The sequence below is a fragment of the Microtus pennsylvanicus genome, chromosome 6 (assembly GCF_037038515.1).
Source record: "Microtus pennsylvanicus isolate mMicPen1 chromosome 6, mMicPen1.hap1, whole genome shotgun sequence".
In the NCBI taxonomy this organism is placed as follows: Eukaryota; Metazoa; Chordata; class Mammalia; order Rodentia; family Cricetidae; genus Microtus; species Microtus pennsylvanicus.
In genome coordinates, this window is record NC_134584.1 from 55,716,222 (window position 1) to 55,739,309 (window position 23,088).

The window sequence follows — 23,088 nt, forward strand, 5'->3', positions numbered from 1 at the left end:
AGGGCATATTTTACAAGTTTGTTTTGTGTGCACATGGACGAGATGGAGGAATTGTGAACGAGCACAGAAGGACATGGAAAAATGGATAATGTTTCTGCATATTTGTCTGTTGTTTTTTGAGATGCCCAGGCTGTACTCAAACTTGTGAACATCTTCCTTTTCCAAGAAGAATTTTAAATGCAGAAAATGTTCACCAAGGGGCCAGGGAGATGGCTTAGGGGACAAAGGCGCCTGCTGTCAAGCTTGAGGACCTGAGGTTGACCCTGGAATCCACTAATAGAAGACAAGAACTCACGCAGCTGTCCTCTGACCATCATGCGTGTATCATAGCCCATGTCCCCCATGCATGCACACACGCACAACACACACAGATACATGTTCACATACATATAATAATACATAAGACTGCAGAATATTATTAAGTGATCAGAGTCTTGCTAGCCCACACTTGGGTTTGGTTATATACTGAAAGTAATCAAAGGTTATCATGTAAGAGAGATCCTATGTACCCATGTTCACTCTGACACTAATGTAGGGAGGTTATGGAATCCATCTACATGTTCGACAACCGATAATGGATAAAGATCATGTGATCCGCACATATACACAATGAAGAATTAGCAGCCATAGAAAACAAAATTCTATTATTTTCAAGGAAGTAGATGAACTGAAAGTCATCGTCTTAAGTAAGAAAAGCCGGATGCAAGAAGACAGTGGTGCATATCTTCTCTCATATGTGGAAGGAGGATGACTTTTGGGGGGGGGGGTTAGAAAGCTAATGCAAACGTAAGGATGACAAGAGAGAGAGACAGGATGGGCAGATATCAAAATACATTGTTTCCATGTATGAAAATACCATACTGAAACCTAATACTTGATACAAATAACATACACATGAATATAAATGTTCATTCAATTATTTGTCACATGAAAATTGACAAATTGTATGGCTACCCACAATCCTACATGGAATTATCACATTATATTGTGGTATGTCTCTTTAAAGATTCAACTGTCTTTTTCAATCAGTCGCATCTCATAATTCTCATGCCTGGTTTTTACCTGTATCAGAAAGGTGGTTGGTCTTACACAGCAGATCTAATTTTCGGTTCCACACACCTAAGTCATTGCCACCCGAGAGCCAAACGTCTAGTCCCTGAAGAACAGTTAAGCACTGCAAAATTGATTGGAAATGTATTGTCAGTCTAGAAATTCTAGCATTCGTTAGTCCATGATTTTAAATTGTGTCCCCTAGTTTTTTCAAATCCCTCCTCTGATAGGCGGTTTGTTTGGCTTTTCTGATTACAGGTTCTTTAGGAGAATATTGTCTCACAGCATTGGAGCAGAGAGACCACGTGATCTGTAAGGCAGTCATGCGGTGTAATTTGTAGCGAGGTTACAGAAGACGCTGGGGCTCTCCTGTTTCCTCTCAGCTCACTGCTGTAAGGTGACAGTAGAGCAATCCCGAGGCCTCTGAACAGGGCAGAGCAGCAATGTGCCAAGCCACCTGGAGCCTCTGAGGACGTGCTCGACCCAGAGTCGGAGCCAGCACCACTCAGCTAAGAGGCTCTTTGTTCCTGAGCACAGACACCGCAAGTTTATTAGCGCTTTCAGGGGTCTTGGGAACCACTCATAGACAATGTACTGACAATTCTTAAAGGCCTTTAAAAAACAAAATGGAGACTATGATGTAGTTTTTAATTTTTAACCAATTCTCAATCATTCTATTTGGTAGACTTAAAGGCTTTCCAGGATGCAGAATCCGTTACTTTACATGGCACCATAGGGTCCCTTTCTTCAAGAGTCATGTCCGCACCCACTATAGACCCACCAAGGCCCTGCCCATTATAAATCCACCAGGCCCCGCCCACTATACTCACCAGATCCCGCCCACTATAAACCCACCAGGTCCCGCCCACCATAAACCCACCAGGCCCCGCCCACTATAAACCCATCAGACCCCACCCTCTATAAACCCACCAGGCCCCGCCCACTATAAACCCATCAGACCCCACCCTCTATAAACTCATCAGACCCCACCCTCTATAAAATCACAGGCCCCGCCCACTATAAACCCATCAGACCCCACCATCTATAAACCCACCAGGTCCTGCCCACTGTAAACCCATCAGACCCCACCTTCTCATTTGTTTGCCCCTGATCTCATTTCCAACTGAAACATTCTCACCCTTAAATAATACATATGATCCCAAAAATTTTGTCTTCAAATGGCTGTGTAAAAGGAACAATGTGTAAAACCTAAAGAAGTAATTTAATCTAATTTATTAAATCGTTTTGAGAACAACAACAGTAGCATTAAAAACCTGAGTTTGCGGCAGACTTTACCTTCACGGTGGACTGGAAGCAGGAGACGCTCTGGATCTGTCTGCCAGTGTCGCAGTCCCACACTTAGACTGATGTTAAGAAATAATTTCCAACTGGAATTTCAAGACTTCAATTAGGAGATGACCCTTCTAATTAACAATCAAATCAAAGGATAAACAGACCCACCAGGCAGGGCCTGTGAGTTTATAGAGGACAGGGCTGGTGGGTCTATTTATTAGAAAATCTTTAAATAAAATCTAAGCTATCTAGTGATGACTCCGCCATAGATCCAGCCGGCACGTCACCGTCACCATCACCGTCACCGCCACCGCTGTACTATCTAGTGATGACACTGCCATAGATCCAGCCGGCACATTGTCACCATCACCGCCACTGCTGTACTATCCAGTGATGACTCCGCCATAGATCCAGCCGGCACATAGTCACCGTCACCGTCACCGCCACCGCTGTACTATCTAGTGATGACTCCGCCATAGATCCAGCCGGCACATCGTCACCGCGGTACTATGAGGCCCTTTAAGATGCAGCAGAGCAAGAGCTCTGGAGTGCTAATCTTCATGGGCATCAAACACTGCCTCTGCCTAAAGGGTTCTCTTGGGAACAGTTTACCACGATGCAGCGAGCCTGTGCACAACGCTGCATGCGAAAACTTCTCCATCTCCCAGCAGTCTCTGAGAGCTCGCTGAGTGCTCACGCACGGCTCACCATGGCTGCGACACTAACTGTGTCACTGGGACTGTGTCTGTGCTGACAATCACTGTAAGGCCCCTCGCCACATGGTAAAGGCTCAGTTTGACTTAAGGAACATGATGATCTTTATAAACTTTTAACGCTACTTCCTACAGTGTTATACTCCATACCATATACATATATTATATCATATACTTGTAAGTGTAAATAATATAAATGTATGGCAAATACATTTTATAACATTATGACACATATTTAACAGTATATTTTAAAGTTAATCATATATCTGATTGTTTTTTATTAATTCTACTTCACTCTTCCAATGCAGTTAGTTATAAAAGGAGAGAACATATATTCATATGTTCGTGTCACTCTAAACAAACTACCCAGTCATAAAAAAGCTCTCTAATTAGACGATGTTTTCTGGCCTCAAGCTCCCAGTTCTGCTACCCCTCAGTCTTTCCGCAGATTTCAGTTTGAAAGCTTAATGCTCAGTACTAAGAAACATGGACTCTTAAGACCATTACTTGACAGAAAAAATAAATAAAATAAAGTCTACCGTCAACATTTAATTAAGAAAGTTAATTAACAGAGGTCCAAGGAGAGTAAATTTAGAATCCAACTGGATAAAATGAATGCCAAAGTTCTCCGGGATTTTGTTTTAAGTAAGAGTGATTCCGTGAACATGGAAGGCTGTGTGTGACCTCACTACTTACCGGTCCCAGCATCTCACCCTGTACTGGGACAACAATTCTACTAATTGTCTATAATACTAGTACAGCATCTTAGAAAGGGCCTAAAGAGACACTATTTTAAATTCTAGTTCTGCAAAAATTATAACAGAGAAAGAGACAAGAGCTTGAATCCATGTTTTCCTCAAGAGTGGCAGTGATAGGTCTCGCCTGGCCTATGGATCTAACTGAATCCCGCTTCAACGTCAGCCCACTTCAATGTTCTGACAGTCTATAGACAAGTTATCTAGAAACGGTGTCAGCTGCTGAGCTCACTCAAAGTGGGACCTCAAGTCACATGTCCTGGTTCAAGAGAGGCCTGAGAAACCATTCCTCCTCTGGGCTTACTTCTAAACTTAGCAGAGCTTTTAAACAGGCATAGTTTGTCCTGGCCGACCTGATGCTTTCGAGAGAGGAATGGAAACTGAGTCAGCCACACACTGCTTTATCAGGAGCGTGTGTGCCACAGCTCCAGGACCCTGACGGCAGGCAGGCTGCTGGCCACCACTCCGCCTTCCTGGCCAGATGTCTGTGGCTCGGCACCTCTGTCTCTACCCTCTCACTTGTGAGAATGACAGAAACCCCTACTTCATAAGACCATTTTAAAGATTACATAAGTCATTGTGTAAGACGCAATGATCCGCAGCAAACAAGCGCACTTCCCAGAGCAGTGCCGTTCCTGCTGCACTGGAATTCTACCTGGAAAGTCCGGGAAAGTAAAAGCAGCTTAGCACCTTTAAAATCTGCCTCAAACACCAAGACTTGACTACTGCGCAGACCCACTCAGCAGCAACGAGGCTCTCAACGCAGGCCATACACGACAAGGAAGTGAATTCTTTTCCAGGCCAATTCATCCTAATTTCCCTAAATTGAGGTGATATTTTAAGTCCACAACTTCCATCCCTCCCTTTTGCATAACTTGATGTAAAATAATCTAGAACTCTAATTTTGTACTCCAGAAAGCGCTGCTCCAGCCATGGGGTTTCTGAACTACAAGCCCTGACCTGCTACTCTGGGGGTAAGGATATACCGACGGTCCTGTCTGCAGAGGCTGTCAGGATGAGCTGATGGCCCTGCTCACAAGAGTCGAGCGGGGGAAACGCAGTGATGGCCGTTATCTTCTGGCTGTGTCCTCGGAGATCCAGGAGCTTTTCTCCTGTCTGAAATACAAGTAAGAATGTTAATAAACTTACCCTTTCCAACTTGAAGAGTCCTAAATAACATCAATAATAGCTATGCAGAAAATAAACATACTTGCCATCTAAAATTATGTGTTTGGAATTTAAACTTTTTTAAACAATCAAATACAATCTAAACAAATATCAAAAGCAGCTGTGAATATTTTTAACTATTTTCTAGTTAGTATGCTAATTTAGCATATTTTCATAGTCAATTTAAAGAAATACTCTTTCCTGTGGTTTTTAGGACCTGTATAAGTTCTGCAGCAGTAAACAGAATCCTGACGATGCATGTGTGCACGTCTGACCTCTCTACAGCGGTGAGTGCAGAAGAAACAAGAGCACAGTGGTCTCCAGGTGTATTTACCCCGGCACCGTTCCCAGTTCCTAGCCACTCAGTGTCTCTTGTCAAGGTCTCTCCCCGACCTCCCAAGTGGAAACATAAGATATATATACATTTCAGATCTTCCCAGGGCTTCGGGATTTCATGAATGTGTTTACAATACAGAGAGTCCTCAGCATCCACCATTTTTAGAAGCATGGATTCACCTCATTTTACTTTTCTGTTTAGAAACAGTAATGTAGGCCAGGCTTGCCTCAAATTTATCAGGAAGCTAAGGCTAGCCCCCTCTTGATCCTCCTGGTTTCACCTCTAGGATTCAGGTGTGTGCCACTATTTCTGGCCTGATTCAACCAATCTTAGCAAAATTACAGTTTTGTTTTGTTTTTTAATGTGTGTGAGGTTGCATGACGGTATATATCTGTAATCCCAAACTTCAATATACTGAAGCAAGGGGACAAAAGTTCAGTCTGGGCTAGACCGGGTCTCAATCAATCAATCAAAACAGAATAACTGCCTGGACTGAACATGAAAATACTTTTCTGGTCATTATTCCCTACAGCATTTGCACTGTGTTAGGCATGATATATATATTGTAGTCACATGGGCATCTGAGCCCTCAGTGTGGGGCAGGGAGGACTGGCGCCACCCAGTGGACACTGTGGTGTTAAAGGACAGCTCCATCTAAGACCAGAGAAAGATGAGGACTGAGAATAATTATCTTTGATTCACTGCAGAGTAGCTGACCACCTAAAGATTGTTCAGTAAGATAAAATCTCTCTGGGGCTAGAGAGATGGCTCAGTGGTTACAGAGGACCCAAGTCAGGAGACTCACCTCTAACTCCTAGGGTTCAGATCTCTTTTGCCCTCTGCAGGGACCCCCCCACTCATCTTTCTCTCTCTCTCTCTCTTACACACACACACACACGAATAAAGTTTTAAAGATTAAAATTTTTTTTCACAAAAAAACCCAAAACATTTGTTTGTCAGGATGGAAAAATCTTAAGAGAAACCATTCTCTCTTTATCATGAAACACTAGTCCCTGTTGCAAACGAGTATCTCTAACTAACCCTTGTCAAGTATTAACCAATCTCAACTGATGAACTGATGAAAATACGCCAACATGCCCCACAAAGCGTTATTGAAAGCATGATAGTATTTAATTGGTACACACCTGGGCATTCCACACAACTATAACGCCATCATCGCCTGCAGATGCAAATCTGGTTTGAGAAAAGAGGCCACAAAGAAAAATCATTAGTGACATTTAAGTGATGAGACATTTGAATGTAATATTATTTTAATAAATTATGTTTGGAAAAATGTGTATTAATATCTGATATTAAGGAATGTACCAAGGCTATAATACATAGATTAAATATTAACAATAATTTTTGTATCTTTGTTCATATTACTATATTTGTACTGGCTTCAATATGCTGATCAAATATTAAATGTTGATATTATATTACTATAAAGAGTGGCCAACAATTAATTGAATTATTCCCTTGTCAGGCTTTGTGCTAACATTTTTTAATTAGTATACGAAGTATTAAGTGTCATATAGCACCTTCAAACAAAATTTGTTTTTGTTGATTTTTCTCCACCCCAACAGCCTCCTTGGGTCTGCTTCCCTGTCACATGCTCTGCTGCCCTCCCACGGCCTCCACGCTCTTTCCCCCTCTTCTGGGCCCTTTCTAGTTTCATAGGTGACACCAACTCTCATATCTACATGGATTAAAGGCTTGGATCCACACAAAAGCGAACACGCCAACATTTGCCTCTCTGAGTCCTCATAACCCTGCTTTATCTAATACTTTCCTGGCAAAACTTTATAACTCCATTGTTTCACAGCTGAATCAAACTTCATTTGTACATATACAACAATTTCCTCACCCACTCATATGGCAATGGGCACGTGCGATTATTTCCTTTCCCTGACATTCTGAATAATTCATCAGTAAACACGGATGTGCAAATCTGTCTGTGATAGGACACAGAGTCCTTTGGGAATGCATCTAGAAGTAATATAACTAGGCTCTATGATAGTTCTATTTTTAATTTTTGGATAAGCCTCCACATTAGTTCCCATAACGTCTTTACGACCATTCTCTTTCACCCGCAGAGACTAAGGGCTCCTCTTTCCACACATCCTTGCAAGCATTTGTTGTCACCTGTTCTCTCGATGATATACATTCAGTAACCGGGAATCTCATGGGGGGCGGGGTGGGGAGAGATGCTCATGAGTGTAGTTTTAAGTCCCCATGTGTGTATGTGTGCATGCAGACACCAGAGGGGGACACTGGGTGAGTTCTTCATCACAGGCACACATAGCCATGTCTGGCTTTTTACACAGACGTGGGAGATTTGAACCCATATCCTAACACGCGTGAGCAAGTAATCTTACCCATGATGCTATCTCCCCGTCCTCAAAGCAGTATTAATTTGCATTCCCTTGATGGCTAAGGATACAACACCAATCTCCTTTTTATAAAATTCTATGTGTATATTTGAAATGTGTGTGCGCACATGCATACAGAAGGCGAAGGTTGGACTCAGATGTCTTCCTGTACCACTCTAAGACTTATCTTTTGAGACAAGGTTTCTCACAGAACCCAGAGCTCACCAACTGGCTCGCCTGCAAGCCTTGAGGATCTGCCTGCCCCCACCCTCCTACTGCCCGCGGTAAAGATGCAGCTGACCCGCTAGACTTTTGTGTGGGAGCTGAGGATCTGAACTGTGGTCCTCGGGCTTATGCGACAGTCACTTCATTAGCTGAACATCTTCCCAGCCCCTGGAGCACTTTTAACAATACTCATCGGCCACTTGCGTTCCATGTTTGAGAACTGTCTATTTCATTAGCCCACTCAACAGTTTGGGGGCTGACTGCATCTCTTTCCACATCCTAGGTACTAACGCCTGGCTGAAGCATTGTCTGGCAAAGACTTTTCCTCCACTCTGCAGCCATCTGCTCACTTTGCGGAGAGCATCCTCTGCTGTGGGGGACGTTTGAGTTTCATCTATTCCCACCTCTTAATTTTCTGGACCATTCCCTGTGCTAGTGGAGTCATAGTGACCAAGCTCTAGCGCACTTGTATCTTGAAGTGTGTTCCGTTTTCCTCTAGCAATTTTAGTATTTCAGATTTTAAATTAAGGCTCTTGATTATATATATATTTAAATATTTCTTTGTACAGAGTGAGAGAGATGGATCTGACTTCACCTCTGCACAGGTGAGATCCAGTTTTGGTAGAACTACTTGTTGAACAGACCGTCCCTTACCATTTGTATACACTTTGACACTTTAAGCCTACATGACTTTATTTTTGGTTTCTCTACTCCATGCCATTGGTTTACATGTCTGGTTTCACGTTGCCACGGTGAACCTGTGTCAGCCGCAGCTCTGTTGTATAACTCGAGGTCAGGTACATTAGAACCATGAAACCTTACTGGTGATATTTTCACTTACATTAACAAACATTCAGTTCTGCAAACTAACTTAACAAATGTTTATAATCTTGTAAATTCCACACCAGGTATTAAGGGTTCAATGACAACGCACTGGCAGGATCACAAAGAACCTGCTGGAATGTCAAGGAAGCTACCAAGATGATTCTCGTTCCCCACTGGTTAAGACTGTGAGCAAAGCAGTCCCCATCAAATGAGCCACGCTGAGAAGCAGACTCCGTGGACAGAATGACAGGCTAGGGATGGAATTAAATTTTATTATTTTTATTAAAGGTATTTTAAAACTGTTTTTAAAAGCAAGACTTCTCCTTTGCTCATCTTGACTTTTTGGTCTTTTTAAGTATAAACTGGGTGAGATTTGTAGTAGAGGTTTTCAGTGAAGATATTTCAAATGCACAGAATTTAAAGAAAAAAGTATGTTTGGGGCCATGAAAAGGAAGCTACAATAAACATTGCTGAAGCCCATCTCCTCTTCACCCTCATTCCCTCTACCCTACGTAAAGTAAAGCATCCTATACATAAATCCTATCAAGAAAACGATTTTAAATTACTATTCATCGTAGTGACTGTATTATAACAAAATCCAAGCGAGCACTGTTTCTAAGCAGGCGCCCAACACAGCCTGTGCAGCCATCAGGCTTTAAAGTTGTCAACGGTAACTGAAGCACAGCGGTCTGTAGGGGGCGCTAGTGACTCAGAACTGTACTGAAGCTGCCTCACACTCTTATTCCCATCTAGTTGAAGTCAGGCTTTCATAATCGGAGAAAAAAGAAAGCCAGCTATGTACTGCATATAGTTATCATCCCTTAACTTAAGAAATGATGTTCCACTAATAGCTTTGCCATTTAGACAGTCTGGTATCTCCCTCTGAGATCAGCGGTGGAATCCATAAAATCTCCAAGGTCGTCAGCCCAGTCCACAGCGCTGGTGGAGGCGGTATTAGGAGAAAGGAAGGTCGCCTCTAGTGGACTTTACCCGACTTGGCAAGCACACGTTCTCACTCCTGCCCCCCAACACCTTCCTGAGCCTGGGACACACAGCTCATGCTCGGCTTCAGTCTCCTGCTGTCTTCATAGGCTCAGGAGATCCCACACTCCGTTCTCATCAGACCCTCATCAGATCCCCCACAGTTAGAGGTAAGAGATCAGATACAGTCAGGCAGCTACTAAGTAATTTTCCATGAGACACTATACGTTTTTAATGGAAAGATTATTAAGCCTCCTTAACTAGCTAGCTAGAAGCACACAACGTTCAAGTCAAATGCATATACACTGTTTACGTTCGTTTCAAAATGTGAGCGATTTACAAATTCCGGTGAGTTAAAAAAAAAAAGAAAATGGTTGTCCTAAGCCCATGTATACCTCAGCAGAGTAGCTGATTTAAAAATAGTCCATCAAGTTATGAACGCAATGTCCGGAAGGGGCAGGGGATATGAGAAGAGTTGGAAGTGGGGGACTAAGGGGTGGATATCATCATGTTGTACACACGTAGAAAACTCTCAAAGAACAAAATTTGAAAAAAAAAACTTTAAAAACTTCATTTTTCTTTGCTTAATGACCTGTTCTCCAAAACCAAATACTCAACAGTACCTTGAGTATCAACAGTAATTGCTGGAAGCAAATTCTGAGCAGCTGGCTCGGGGCTATCGATTCTCTGTATTATATCGTGAGAGTGGCGAGGGCGGGGCTCAAGGCTTAAGTTTGCTTTGGTATAAAACATCAATTTCTATTGATTCCCCAAACCCTTATAATTGCTTTTCTCCCGTTCAGAAAAGCTGCAGGTTTAAAATACTTTTTTTTCTAACCCTGATTTTTAACTTCTCATTATTGTTATCATGTTTGAATCTCACAGAGAGAAACAAGCTCTCGCCAAGAGACGACTGAACTGTTGAGAGATGAGGTAGGGAGCACTGCGCCTCAGACTGGAATTCAGTCAGCAGCACACGAAGTTAATTCTAAACAATGCTCAGTACTAATGCATGAAAGCACAGTCAATTTTTCTCAAAGGTCAATTACCCACTCTGTAGATCATGCAGCCTTTCGGCTCTCTTATATATATTTTCTATGGCTGATTTATTTATTGGCCATTTCAGTATTTACTGTTGCTGCTCCAAAGTGGAAACGATGCTTTGAAAAGCAAACCAATTACTTTGCTGCACACTGGCGTCTCTCATAAGGCAGCTAAGAAAGGGTACGGAGGTCTTCTGTGGGCTACAATTATCATATTCCACTATAGAGATCAGCTGCTACAACAGCTTATCCAGAACCAAATCCAGTAGGTCCAGCACATACTCTACCCAAGCCCTCCTAATACTAAGAAACGCTGCAACCCCTGAAAGGAAGTAACTAGCTGTTAATCAAGGAGTAACTCAGACATCAGTAAAACTTACTAAACAGTTCAACGAAAGAAAGGTGATTGCTACCACGACACTTTACCTGAGCTACCAGCTACGTTACTAGAACCTGAAGCCTTCAGCCTCCATTTACGATACTGAGAGAACAGCTTCTCTGTTACACATTGTGAGTTTATTGAGATGATATGCTGGAGTCAGAAAACCACCAAGGCAAGTCATCTGTGGTCCTCGTCTTTGAGATCTCAAAGCTGAGCAAACACTCAGAAGTGTACTGTCCTTCGCAATCTAAGGCATCATCAGTTATAAACACTGTTATTCTGTGTACCACTGGGGGAGGGGGGGCTGCCAAGTATACCTGAAGGGCATCAATTATGTGATGTGCCCAAATTTCAGAAGTTAAAAATGAAGAAAATTCTGCTTCTTGGGATCTGTGTACAGTATATTTCCAGGGCTGACCATTTATTTAATACTGGATAGCCAGTTGGTGCTCTCTCTCTCTCTCTCTCTCTCTCTCTCTCTCTCTCTCTCTCTCTCTCTCTCTCTGCATTCCTTAGTTGCCTTCAAACCAAGTTTTTAGAAGTACTTTTCGAGTCAGGCGTGGTGGTACATCCTTTGATCTCTGTATTCAGGAAGTGAAGGCAAAAAGGGTGATAATCTTGAAGTCAGTCTGAATACATACTGAGTTCAAGGCTAGCCTGAGCTACGTAGTGAGACTCGGTCTCAAAAAATCAAGGAATGTACCTCAGTCGTAGAGTGCTTGCTTAGAATTTAGAAAGCCCAAGTTCAGTATTTAGAACCATTAAAATTCTTTAATAGTCTTTGTGATGACATAATTAAATGGCTAATAAAAATGACATACATGGAAAAACAAGTTTAACAGGGTGAGGCAGAGGCGGTTTAATAAGGAGCTACAGCAGACCTAGAATGCTCCACCTTCTCCTACGCTGATTATAAAAAGTAAATCTGTTACTAGGGAACCGCCTGTGTAGTCTGTGTACAGACACCTTATCCTGAAACCAGGCATCAGCAGGAACAGGGACGGTCCCCGTCCTGCAGGAGCTCACGATACAGCATTACAGATCCCACTACAGGGTCTGGATTGAGAGCCCACAGAGAAGTCTCATGGTGCCAGTGTAAGAAACAGCTCCCTTTAAGGCCTTCACTTTGAGCATCTCAATAAACCATGTTCTCATTCTTGCCTACTATATGCTGAGAACCATAGAGCTCAACAAAGACCGACACCAAACAAGGCAAACTCACAAATAATCACTCTGTTCAGTATCTGTTACTCACAGGAAGCACTTTCAAATAGGTCAAGTCCTACAAGTTCAAAGGACTTGGCAAAAGGTGTAACCCAGAAGTCTAAACGCAAATCTTTCTGTACTCAGCATCTGTACAAACGGTAAGGAGGTGGAAAAGCCAAGACACAGCACAGTTGTGGCAATCCAGAAACCAGCTGTGCACTGCCTCGCTACCTAACTCACAAGTGCATTCTATAGCATGGTAGGTAAATAAAGGGATGTTGAATGGTTACTTCTGCAATGCCTAGGAAACAGATAAAGTTAAAATAGCAAGTCACCATTTTCTTTTTTTTTTTTTTTAAAAAAAAGATTTATTTATTATGTATACAACATTCTGCCTCCATGTATGCCTGCCTGCCAGAAGAGAGCACCAGATCTCATTACAGATGGTTGTGAGCCACCATGTGGTTGCTGGGAATTAAACTCAGGACCTCTGGAAGAGCAGCCAGTGCTCTTCACCACTGAGCCATCTCTCCAGCCTGCAAATCACCATTTTCAATTGGTCTTTGCGTACTAGAACTACTTGAAGGGACTCACAAAGACAAACACTCATAAGACACTGACATGTTTTCAGGAAACAAGGGGCCGAGGCCACTGAAACTTCACTAGTTTCCTCTAAACAGCACTTTTTTCTTGACCATGAAAAATAGTTCCATGGGCGAGATAGCAGTTTGATGGGAAAGCTCTGTGGTAGTTCTCACAGCTGGCAAGGCTGGCCTACCCTAAGGGCGGCTGGGCAACGCGAGGGGGAAGGGTCAGGAGAGTAGGCCTCTGTCGAAGCAAATTGAGGAAGCTTTTGCTTGCTGTGGTTTTACTTCAGTTTGAAATTTGTAAGGCATAAATTCAAAGCTTGACTTACAAAATAACCTGTTTCTTCACAGACACTGAGTCTTCCCTGAGGAAGCCCATCCACACTCAGGTGCAGTCTTCTGAGCACCGGGTAAGGGCAAAGCCAGGGAGAATGACTGCTGAGCTTGGTGTGCACCTTTTATTCCCCATTATTCATTATTCTTATCCCACACATGGACTTTTTAGATATGGGGGGAAAAGAGATTATTGATACTTTGCTCGGAATGTGCTGTTGAGATTTAGAATTCCTTCTTCATTCCTTACCGGGCTTGACAGCAATCAGAAACCCTCCCTTAGCTGCAGTTCCCCTGGCTATCTGAATGCTGTATGTCTGACTTTTTCTTTGTTTTTGAAGCCAACCTGCAGTTCACTGCATAATGAGTAAGAACACAGGCATGCTTGTTTGTCCAACTGAATACACTGGATTTCAGAACATCTGAAAGCCAACCTACACTCTGTGAAACAAACTTTAACTTTTCCACCCGCTGCCAAAGAAATTAATAGAGCAACACCTGTCCCCCCCCCATCATTAATACTTCAGTATCTGACACCTCTAAAGGCGCTGCCTAAGGAACATTTAGTTTCATGGACTCAGGGGTCACATTCCCCTTGCTGTCTCCCAATTCTTTTAAGTTTATTATGAGAAGCAAGATGCAGGTAAGATCTATGTATTACGATTGTCCAGACTCCTAAAGTTTCCTTTATTCTGCGTACTTGCTCTTCATATGTAGACTTTATCCCCTAGGTCAACCTAACCATGAGCTTCCCGAAGCATCCGTCTTCTCAGAATTCACAAGGAACTCAGTCCCCTCCCTTTGCTTTGCCACTTCTCAACACACCGATTGTTCTCTTCTTCTGATGCGAAATAAGCCCACGTATTAACCACAGTTGAGTCTCTCATTAAGAACTTGCTGTTCTCTTGGTAAGATGCAGCCTTTAGCGATGCTGGAGAAATGCCTGAGCAGTTAAGAATACCAGCTGCTCTTGCAGAGGACCAGTGTTCAATTCCCAGCACCCATAGAGTGGCTCACAATTATCTGTAATTCAATTTCAGGGATCTGATGCCCTCTTTGGTCTCTGTGGTACCCAGCATGCAAGTAGTGCAAAGACATACATGCCAGCCAAATACCCATACACATAAAAATAAATCTGAGTTCTCTTACACGCCCGGCCATCACACACATGATGCTATCTATATTAATAAGTTTCGACCTCTGCTTTGAATTCGTTCATCACTGAGAACTCTTGTATGTGGGCATAAAGCACACATTACATGTCTATTTCTCTTGTGAATCAGCTTAACCTGTGAAGCTTCTGCCAACAAACCTATGGACACAGTTAAAAAAATCTCTTTTCATCCCCTGCACATAAAAAGTTACAATATCACAATCAATTCTACTATTCTTCCTAGCCTCAACCCTTCTATGAGAAAGATTTTCCCCCAAAAAATATTACTGATATCGATCCTAAGACGGTTTAAATAAGAAAAGCAGTATAAGTCTTGATTTTGGTCCTTTATCAATTTTCAAAATAAGGTTCATTTCTTAGCACTTCCTTACAGGAAGCAGTAAGTTCTCTTTTTTAGGATCATTATGAACACATAGGATTTAGACTTGTGTGCAATTCCGCAACTGGCCACAGTTAGTTCCTTATCCACACTCAAACTGTCTTTCGAGTCTGTGAACTCTAAAGACACCAAGACAGTGATGTTCAAATAAGAAAGGGGAGAGTGGTTTTACCCGGACATGAAACAACTGGCTGGCTAAAAGGCAGGATTTAAAGTTGAAAAGTTATTACGCAAATTCTGTGTTTATCCCCAAAATTAACAATGCCACCGCATCAGGCAGCTACGATGTCCCCGCTCGTGACACCGTCTCAACCTTACTCACTTAGCTAACTGAATTAAAACCTAGCCACACTTCTACAATAGTCAGAAGACAAAAACTGTAACGAGAAGAGAGGGTGGCGAGACACATGCTCAATGACGGCCATGCTTTAAGTCAGAGTACATTCCAAAGCAACAAGCAAATTTACAAGTCATTCAAGAACCCTGGACCAGAACAAGGTTTTGTCTCACTGGCATCAAATGGGCTTTAGCAAAATCTATTACAGTAAGTGAGAATGCCAGATGGAAGGCATAGACTTTAACAACTTACTCCAAAGCCTATTAGTAACTATTGGGCTACTGAACCTTGTGACAAAGGGGTTCTGCTTATAGCTTCTTCCAGGTACAGCTTCTTAAAAAGCTTGACTGCTAATGCAATCTAAAAATTAAATGGTCTAAGATACAATATTGGAAGTGTATCAGGTCCAAATAAGCACCTTCCAGTTCAAGAGGGGACCAGCTGCCCCGCTCTGAGGAATGTGTTGTCCAATGGCTTCCGGCTGAGGACGTCAGGATCATTTCAAACTCAGACCGAACTGGCTCCAAGTCTCCGGGTGCTAAGCGAGGTGTTAGAGTTAGGGGCCTGCTCTGCACAAGGCCAACAAGGGAAGAGGCACAAAGCCTGTTTCCATCTAGAGGATGCACCTGGCCCAACAGGCAGTCCTTCCTCTGGGCTTCCCATGTTTGCAGAACCAGGTCTCATCAGCACTGAGACAGCATGCCCTGGCCGATTCTGCTTTGTTCTTTTTCTAATAATGCATACATACTTAATATTATTATAGTGTTTCCATGGGAACCCTAGAATTTGAGACAGTCTAGTCTGCCTCCTTAATTTATTGCACTGTCTATGATTTTCAGTACAATTTTTAAAAAATTGTTTTTCTGAGACAAGGTGTTAGAGCTCCATATATAGTCCAGGCAGGCTTCAAAATTTCTGATCCTCCTACTTTGGCCTCTCTAATGCTAGAATTACAGGCATGTGCCACTTCCCTCAGCTCTCTGAGCCATTCTGATTACTGATTTCTATACTCTGAATGTAGTAAATGAGAAGGGATATTCTTAACTTAAAAATACCTTCTTAAAGGCAGAGTACACTTTCTGTTCTCAGTGAGTTACCAAACAACACTGCCTTAAAAATTCAGCTTCCCCAGCTCCTGAGAAGCATCTTTTCCTGCAGCCTGGGGCTTCATGGGTCATCGGATTCTCTTCCAGTCATAACCACCTTCCTATATAACCTTGTCTGCTTCCTGGAGGAGCAAGGAATGGTCAAATGAGCGGCAGAACAAGCCAGTCTAAGAATGCGCTGTGAACTCGGTTTAGTGTTATGTGTCAGCGCTACAGCCGCGTGCAATTTCAGCACAGTCCATGTTCTGGAAGATTCTTGCTGAGGCTTAGCCTTCTGAAGAAGATCTCCCAATCAATATGACCCTCGTTCAAAAAACACCCAAAAAGAGAAGAAAAGGCAGCTGTCTGTTAGGTGATATATAGGATTTATCTGGTATCTTCAAAAACCAATCGAGAAAATTTTCCACTCACTGGTTTTAGGTGAGACACTGAGAAAACAAGAAAATCCTTCTGCAAAATTTCCAATCAGATGATATTATCTAAAGACCTGAAGCGTGAAACCTGGATTACAATAGCTGACCATGGAACGCCTACGAAAACTACAGATAAATAAATAAAAGGTGTAACACTGAGAATTTATTTAAAAACTGGGTATTTTCCATAAATTAAGAATGCACTAACACAACAAAGATAATCCCAACTGAACAGTTAGAAAGAAAACAACCTATCAATAGGCACAAACATTTATTATATATTTTAAAACACTTTGGGGGCTGGGTGTATGGCTCACCTGGTACAATGCTTGTCTGGAATGCATGAAACCCTGGTTCAATCTCCAATGGGTGGGGGAGGGCACCAAACTTTAATGGTAAAAGCATTGAGATCTAATTATTTTCCTAATATTATAATTAATATATTTTTCATATATTTGTTAAATCTTTACTTTTGAGACTCTTTTGCTACAGAATAAATTTTTAAAGAACATAGAACTTCAATATTCTACAGGTCTGCACCTAGCTGACATGTTCACGAGTTTCACCGTGAAATCACGTACTGTCAGCTCCAGCTTTTCCTACTTACAGACCACTCCTCTCTGTACCTAGCTGACGTAGTCATGAGTGTCACCATGAAAACATGTCCTATCTGTCAGTGCTGGCTCCACAGCCACCACTCCACAGCTCAGCCCTGCTTTCAGATTCTCCTAGCTGTGGAATAATTACCCAGAGGGCATATCCTAAAGGACAGGCAGGATGAGCGTGGAACCCTAACAGCCTGCATGAAGCTTAAAGAGTAGATCCTGAGAGTACGCTTTATACTTATTACCTAATCTTGCAAACAACATGATTTTAGAATTCCTTAAGGCCTACATAAGAGTGGCTATAAGTTATTATCTGGATGTCTTTAACCCAGTAACTTCCTGGGATAAAATATGACACATGAAACCTTCGGTTACCCAAAAATTCCACCTTTGCAGAAATGCTGTTTCCCACAGAAATGGTCATTTAAGCCATAAACAAATATTATACTTACAAAAATGGAGGGGAAACAAACATTAACCAAAGGCACAAGCAGGCTGTGCTATACTTCCATGCCATGACTTGGAAAACGATGCAATCTAGCTAGTAACATGCATTAGAGGCAAATCTTTTCGAGCCATGGTCGAGACATAGTGTATAAGTATTTTGTTGGCCTTGGCCCTTAGTTCCTAGAAGGGAGCCTCTGAACCCTTGAAATTTCCTTAGTGATAGAAGTGGCTTCAATATTCATGTTACTGGGCGACTCGGTGTCAGCTCTTAAATAATGTGGCCAGGGGGTGGGCTACGCTGAAGAGATGAGCCATGAGAAGTCTTGGGCTTCCTGATACCACAGGATAGCAGACCGGCTTTCCAGAAGTGTTGTGATTATGACTCACTGCACAGACATGCCTACACAGTGACACCCCACTCAAAACTGCAAGTCCAACGTTCCAGTGGGCTCCCCCGTGGCAGCACATACAAGGGAAGGCAGCAAGCCCTGAGGACCTGGAGGTTCTGCGTTTGGGACTTTCAGCCTCCCTTCGTCCCAGGCTACCCATACCCAGCAGACCTTGAGGTCTAGTTTGGAATAAAGCTGTAGCCATTCTATGATTCTTTTTTTTCTTTCATTCTATGATTCTTTATGAGGTCCTTTCAATGAATTTTCAAACCCAAGGAAGCAGCTGGGACTTGTAGCTGGCTGATCAGAAGTGCAGATGATATGGAAACACGGAGGATGGCTGGCATTTGAGGTGAGGGGAATGCTGGGAAGAACTCTATCTCTGAAACCTGGCCTCACTTCACTCGAGTCGGAATTAAACTACACATGATAAAAAGTTTGAAAAGACAGCCAACAGACAGTGGCAGGAAAGTGACAGCCATCATAGCTGCAATCATTCAGGAGCTCAAAAGAGAAGAAGCAGTCAAGTTACCAGAGGGACTTCAGGGACAGCAGAGCCGGGTCAGGTCAGGGTAGGCTGCAGCCCAGCTGCATAAGCTCATTCAACAACTACCTGTCAACGCAGACTACATGTTAAGTCACTGAACTAAGTCCTAAGAGGAGGAGGAGGAGGAGAAGGAGGAGAAGGAGGAGGAGGAGGAGGAGGAGGAGGAGGAGGAGGAGGAGGGAAGAAGGAAAAAGAAAGAAGAAGAGGATGAGGAGGAGGAAGAAGAAGAAGAGAAGGAGGAGGAGCAGAGTCCTGACTCTCACTTCCAGATCTGGTCAGGAAATGACATCATCAGTGACGTGACCGCAGCTAAATGGGCTGAGAGACAAGCTAAGCACTCGGCCCTCAGCCCTCAGCACCATTGTCTCTGCTTTTAGACACGGCAGACATCGCATGCGCTACCCAGGAACCGGAGAATGATGCAGGGCTTTAAAGAAGTTTCTGTCAATGACAGAAATTCAGGTTAAACCTTACTTTACCTTCCACTAAGCCAGCAGGGCCACCAACCAGCTCCCAAATCATGACATGGAGAGTTATTATTAGTTATGAATGGTCAGCCTTATCTTATGCTAGTTCCACTAGCTCTTATAATTTATTTTAACCTGTTTCTCTTCATCTCATTTTGCCTCTGGGCTTTTTAATCTTCCTTCCCCTCTGTACGTCCCACTCTGTGTCTGGCTGGCTGCCCTAGGGTATCTTCCTTTCTTTCCTCCTCTTTCTCTTCTCTCCTCTTCCCCCAAGCCTAGATTTCTCCTCCTATGTATTCTCTCTGCCCACCAGCCCCACCTATCCCTCTACTACCTAGCTTCTGGCCATTCAGCTTTTTATTAGACCAGTCAGGTGCCTTAGGCAGGCAAGGTGAAACAGCAACACATCTTTACATCATTAAACAAATGCAGTGTAAACAAAAGCAACACGGCTTTACATAGTTAAAGTAATATCCCCCACATAAACAAATGTAAGACATCTTTGCCTAGTTAACGTAATACTCCACAACACGCATATTCTAGCATGTACCTAGTATTTAAACACCGTATTAGTTCCTGATTTGACAGCCAGAAAATCAAATTCTTAAAGTCATTTGCTTCTTCTAAGCTAGTAAGAATATTTCTAAAACCTCATGACAATGTTTTTTCTGAAACATCAAATAAAAAAAGGAAACAAACATAAGCCACAAGTCCCCATGTGACATGGGACAAGGTGATACTGGGTTTAAACAAATTTAAACATTTTCATCAGGGTACAAAGTCCATTTCAACTTTCTATTAATGTTACTACTTTCAGTTGGTTGTGTTTCTCCAATTGTCATCAGATTCTTGATTTTTTTTTTTTTACAAAAGATGAATTAATTTTGCAGTTGTTTTTAACAGAAACACTCTAAACCGTCTTTCTGAGCAGCGAGCAGTCGCGGGGTAAGTCCCCTACCTGTTGTCATCCAGCTGCACCAGGAACCGGACAATGTCCCGGTGCGCGCTCAGGACCAGCAGCTCAGTGTAGGGGTTCTGACTCTGATCCTCTCCTATCGTCTGCAAAGCAGCTTTCTTGTAATGAAAACAACAAAGCAAAAACAGAAAGATAAAATGATTTACAACCGCACAGTATCCACATAAGAACAGAAGATTTTTAAAGCCATGGGATATTACTTTCTAATACTAATATAGACGTTCCTACAATATCAAGTGCCTAATTTGCCAGTTCTACATGTAACTATTTCTCTTACCAAAAATCTTAGTATTTTCAAGCCACAGTAAACTTGCAAACAGCAAATTTTGTTTTGTTAAAGTCTCAATAAGCCTAATTAAAAAAAAAATATTGGCCCAATTTAACTCAATTTTTTTAGGAGTGTTTCTCCATCAAAGTTTGTTGGCGACCAAGGCGAACCAAGGCTCAGCAGGTGAAGGCACCTGTCACTAAGCCAAAGACTTGAGTTCACTCCTGGGCCAGATGATGGAAAGAAAGAACAAGTTGTCCTCTGTGCCCCCCCCATATGCAGGCACACAGACATACACACACACACACGCATACACCCATACACACATGTACATACACACACAGACACCCACACACACACTCATACATATACACATGCACACACACAGACATACACATACACAGGCACCCCCCCACATGCACATACATACACATACACCCATACACACATGTATATACACACACAGCCATACACACATGCACACACACAGAGAGACATACACATACACAGAACCCACACACCCACCCACACATACACACACAGCCACACACACATACATACACAGAACCCACACACCCACCCACACATACACACACAGCCACACACACATACACACATGTACGTACACACGCACACGCACACATGCATGCAACATGTTTGGTTAGGAAGAAAGCTACAGACTAAATGCACCAAACACAGACCGTAGCAGCTCACCAAAAGCACTCAGAAGATGTCTGCTTAATGAACAAAGACAGCAACGAAATAATTCAGACTCCCGAGTTCAACTCCAGGCAACTGTACTGATAAAGGTAGTTCCAACAGGCAGAGTTTTATCTGGAAGGCCAATAGCAGACTCTTCACTAAGGACACACACCGTGTAACTTAACTCTGCACGGTAAATCTTATTGACCCCACTTCTGGAGTCAAACCCCACACAATTCCACCATAAAAAGCTTTGTTCTTAAGCAGGGTTTCTTAAGTCTGACACAAGCGACATTTAGGACTAGATAAGTCTTTGTCACTGAGGCCTCTCCTGGTGTTAGGATACTTACCGGCAAGCCTCTTTTCCACACACTGCCCCCATCACACCTAACCATAGCCAACAGTAGACACTGTATTATCCTCGGGGACATTACCTCAGGATTGAGAAGAATCACTGAGATTGGAGGGCTGAAGTCATGTTCTTACACATGTTAGGGAAAATCAGGGGTTCTGATAATATAATATTCAAGGCAGTTGCACAACCAAGGTACTTTTACATGGAAAAAAAAAAAAAAGTAAAAACCAGCATGCATTAATAAAGCTTTTGGAGAAAGTCCACCCTGAGGTGATGGTTTTGTTTTTATCCCGTCTCCCTCTAGCAGATGCTCAGTTATGGAAACTGCTTCCCACAAGTGGGAGTTTGCCAGGCATGGCAGAACTGATTAATTAAATACTATACTAACCAAACAAACATGTTAACTCAAATTGTCATATGTATGTTACATAGCCATTCAATAACCCACAACTCTTCCATAACCCGAAGGATTCCAGAATCGTATGAAATAAGTGGTTCGATTTTGTTTTAAATCGTGGTGTCAATGACAAAGCTGAAAGAGTTAAAACTGCCAAGTTGTTCAATAATACTAACTGTAAAAAACGCCTCCGATGAGAAAGAAAAGGCAACACAAATTGTTTCAGGCGGCACATGAAACAAATCTTAGACGCCAACTTGTTTAAGGTGGCAAAATCATTTTACTATTTCAAGTATAAGTTAAGTGTGACAATGAGACCGTGCACAGAAATCATTTTCTTGTCTGTTTCTCGAAAAGCAGCTAGTTCATTCCGCATTCCTTAAGCAAATGCTAGTCGATGTCGGCAAGAGGCATCAGTTCAAACACGTTAAGGGAGGCAGTTGCCCCTGCTGGTTTGTAGTTAAGTCCCACTTTTCTAAACAGTCGGCCCTGGAGCAACCCTAAATTCCCCGCCTGGCCCCAGACCTGCTTCCGGCGGCCCAGGCACACTCGCTCCGCCCCGCCCCTCGCTCCGCCCCGCCCCGCAGCCTGGCCCCGCCCCGCAGCCTGTCCGGCCCGCGCGCACTACCTCGCCCAGGCCCTGCGGCTCGCGGCCTCCCCCGATCAGCCAGCGTAGCATCGGGCCGGGGCGTCCGCGGCCCACGCCGCGAGATCGACGCAACGCAGACGCCGGTGATGGCGCTCGGTGAGCCAGAGGCGAGGCAGCGGGAAGACAGAAGTCTAGTTCGGGAGCCGGCACGGAAAGCCGCGGCGGCGGAGGCGGAGGTTCCGCGGCCCCAGTGAGCACGCGCGTGGGTGCCGTGCGGTTGGCGCAAGAGCTCAGGTCGTTCGGGCGCCCCCTAGTGGACGTGCGCTGCGGCCACCACTGTGAAGGGCCGGCGCTCGACCAACATCCTGTGTGATGCCCTGTGGAATGCGTCCCAGGAAACCTCCCTGTTTCCCAAGAGCCAGATGGGGAAGGTGTGCCTGCAATGGACTTCTGCACCGGAACGGATCTAGTGGCGCTCTTATACACACACACACACACACACACACACACACACACCCCTAACATTGTGTGCTACTGTACAAGTATTGCGCCAGTGCTGTCTACATAAATGCTCACATAAATAACACGCCCCTCTTTATAGATCAAGAAACTGAAGCGCTTTAAGATTAGGTAATTTGTCTAAAGATAAAAGCCAGTAAGTGGCCATG

At 43.2% G+C, this 23,088-nt stretch overlaps 1 protein-coding gene across 1 annotated transcript in view; it reads right to left on the reverse strand.

The window, feature by feature from the left end:
- Wdr41 (WD repeat domain 41) overlaps nt 1-22,650 on the reverse strand; it is a 45,528-nt gene extending 22,878 nt beyond the window's left edge. The window contains exons 1-6 of the mRNA XM_075976290.1: nt 22,460-22,650; nt 20,092-20,207; nt 6,461-6,509; nt 4,798-4,927; nt 2,347-2,408; nt 1,063-1,174 (exon numbers count right to left, since the gene is read on the reverse strand). Of these exons, the coding sequence (XP_075832405.1) occupies nt 1,063-1,174; nt 2,347-2,408; nt 4,798-4,927; nt 6,461-6,509; nt 20,092-20,207; nt 22,460-22,510 (520 nt within the window). The 5' untranslated portion in view covers nt 22,511-22,650. The remainder of the gene's footprint in view (nt 1-1,062; nt 1,175-2,346; nt 2,409-4,797; nt 4,928-6,460; nt 6,510-20,091; nt 20,208-22,459) is intronic.
- Between the last annotated feature and the right edge of the window lie 438 nt (nt 22,651-23,088).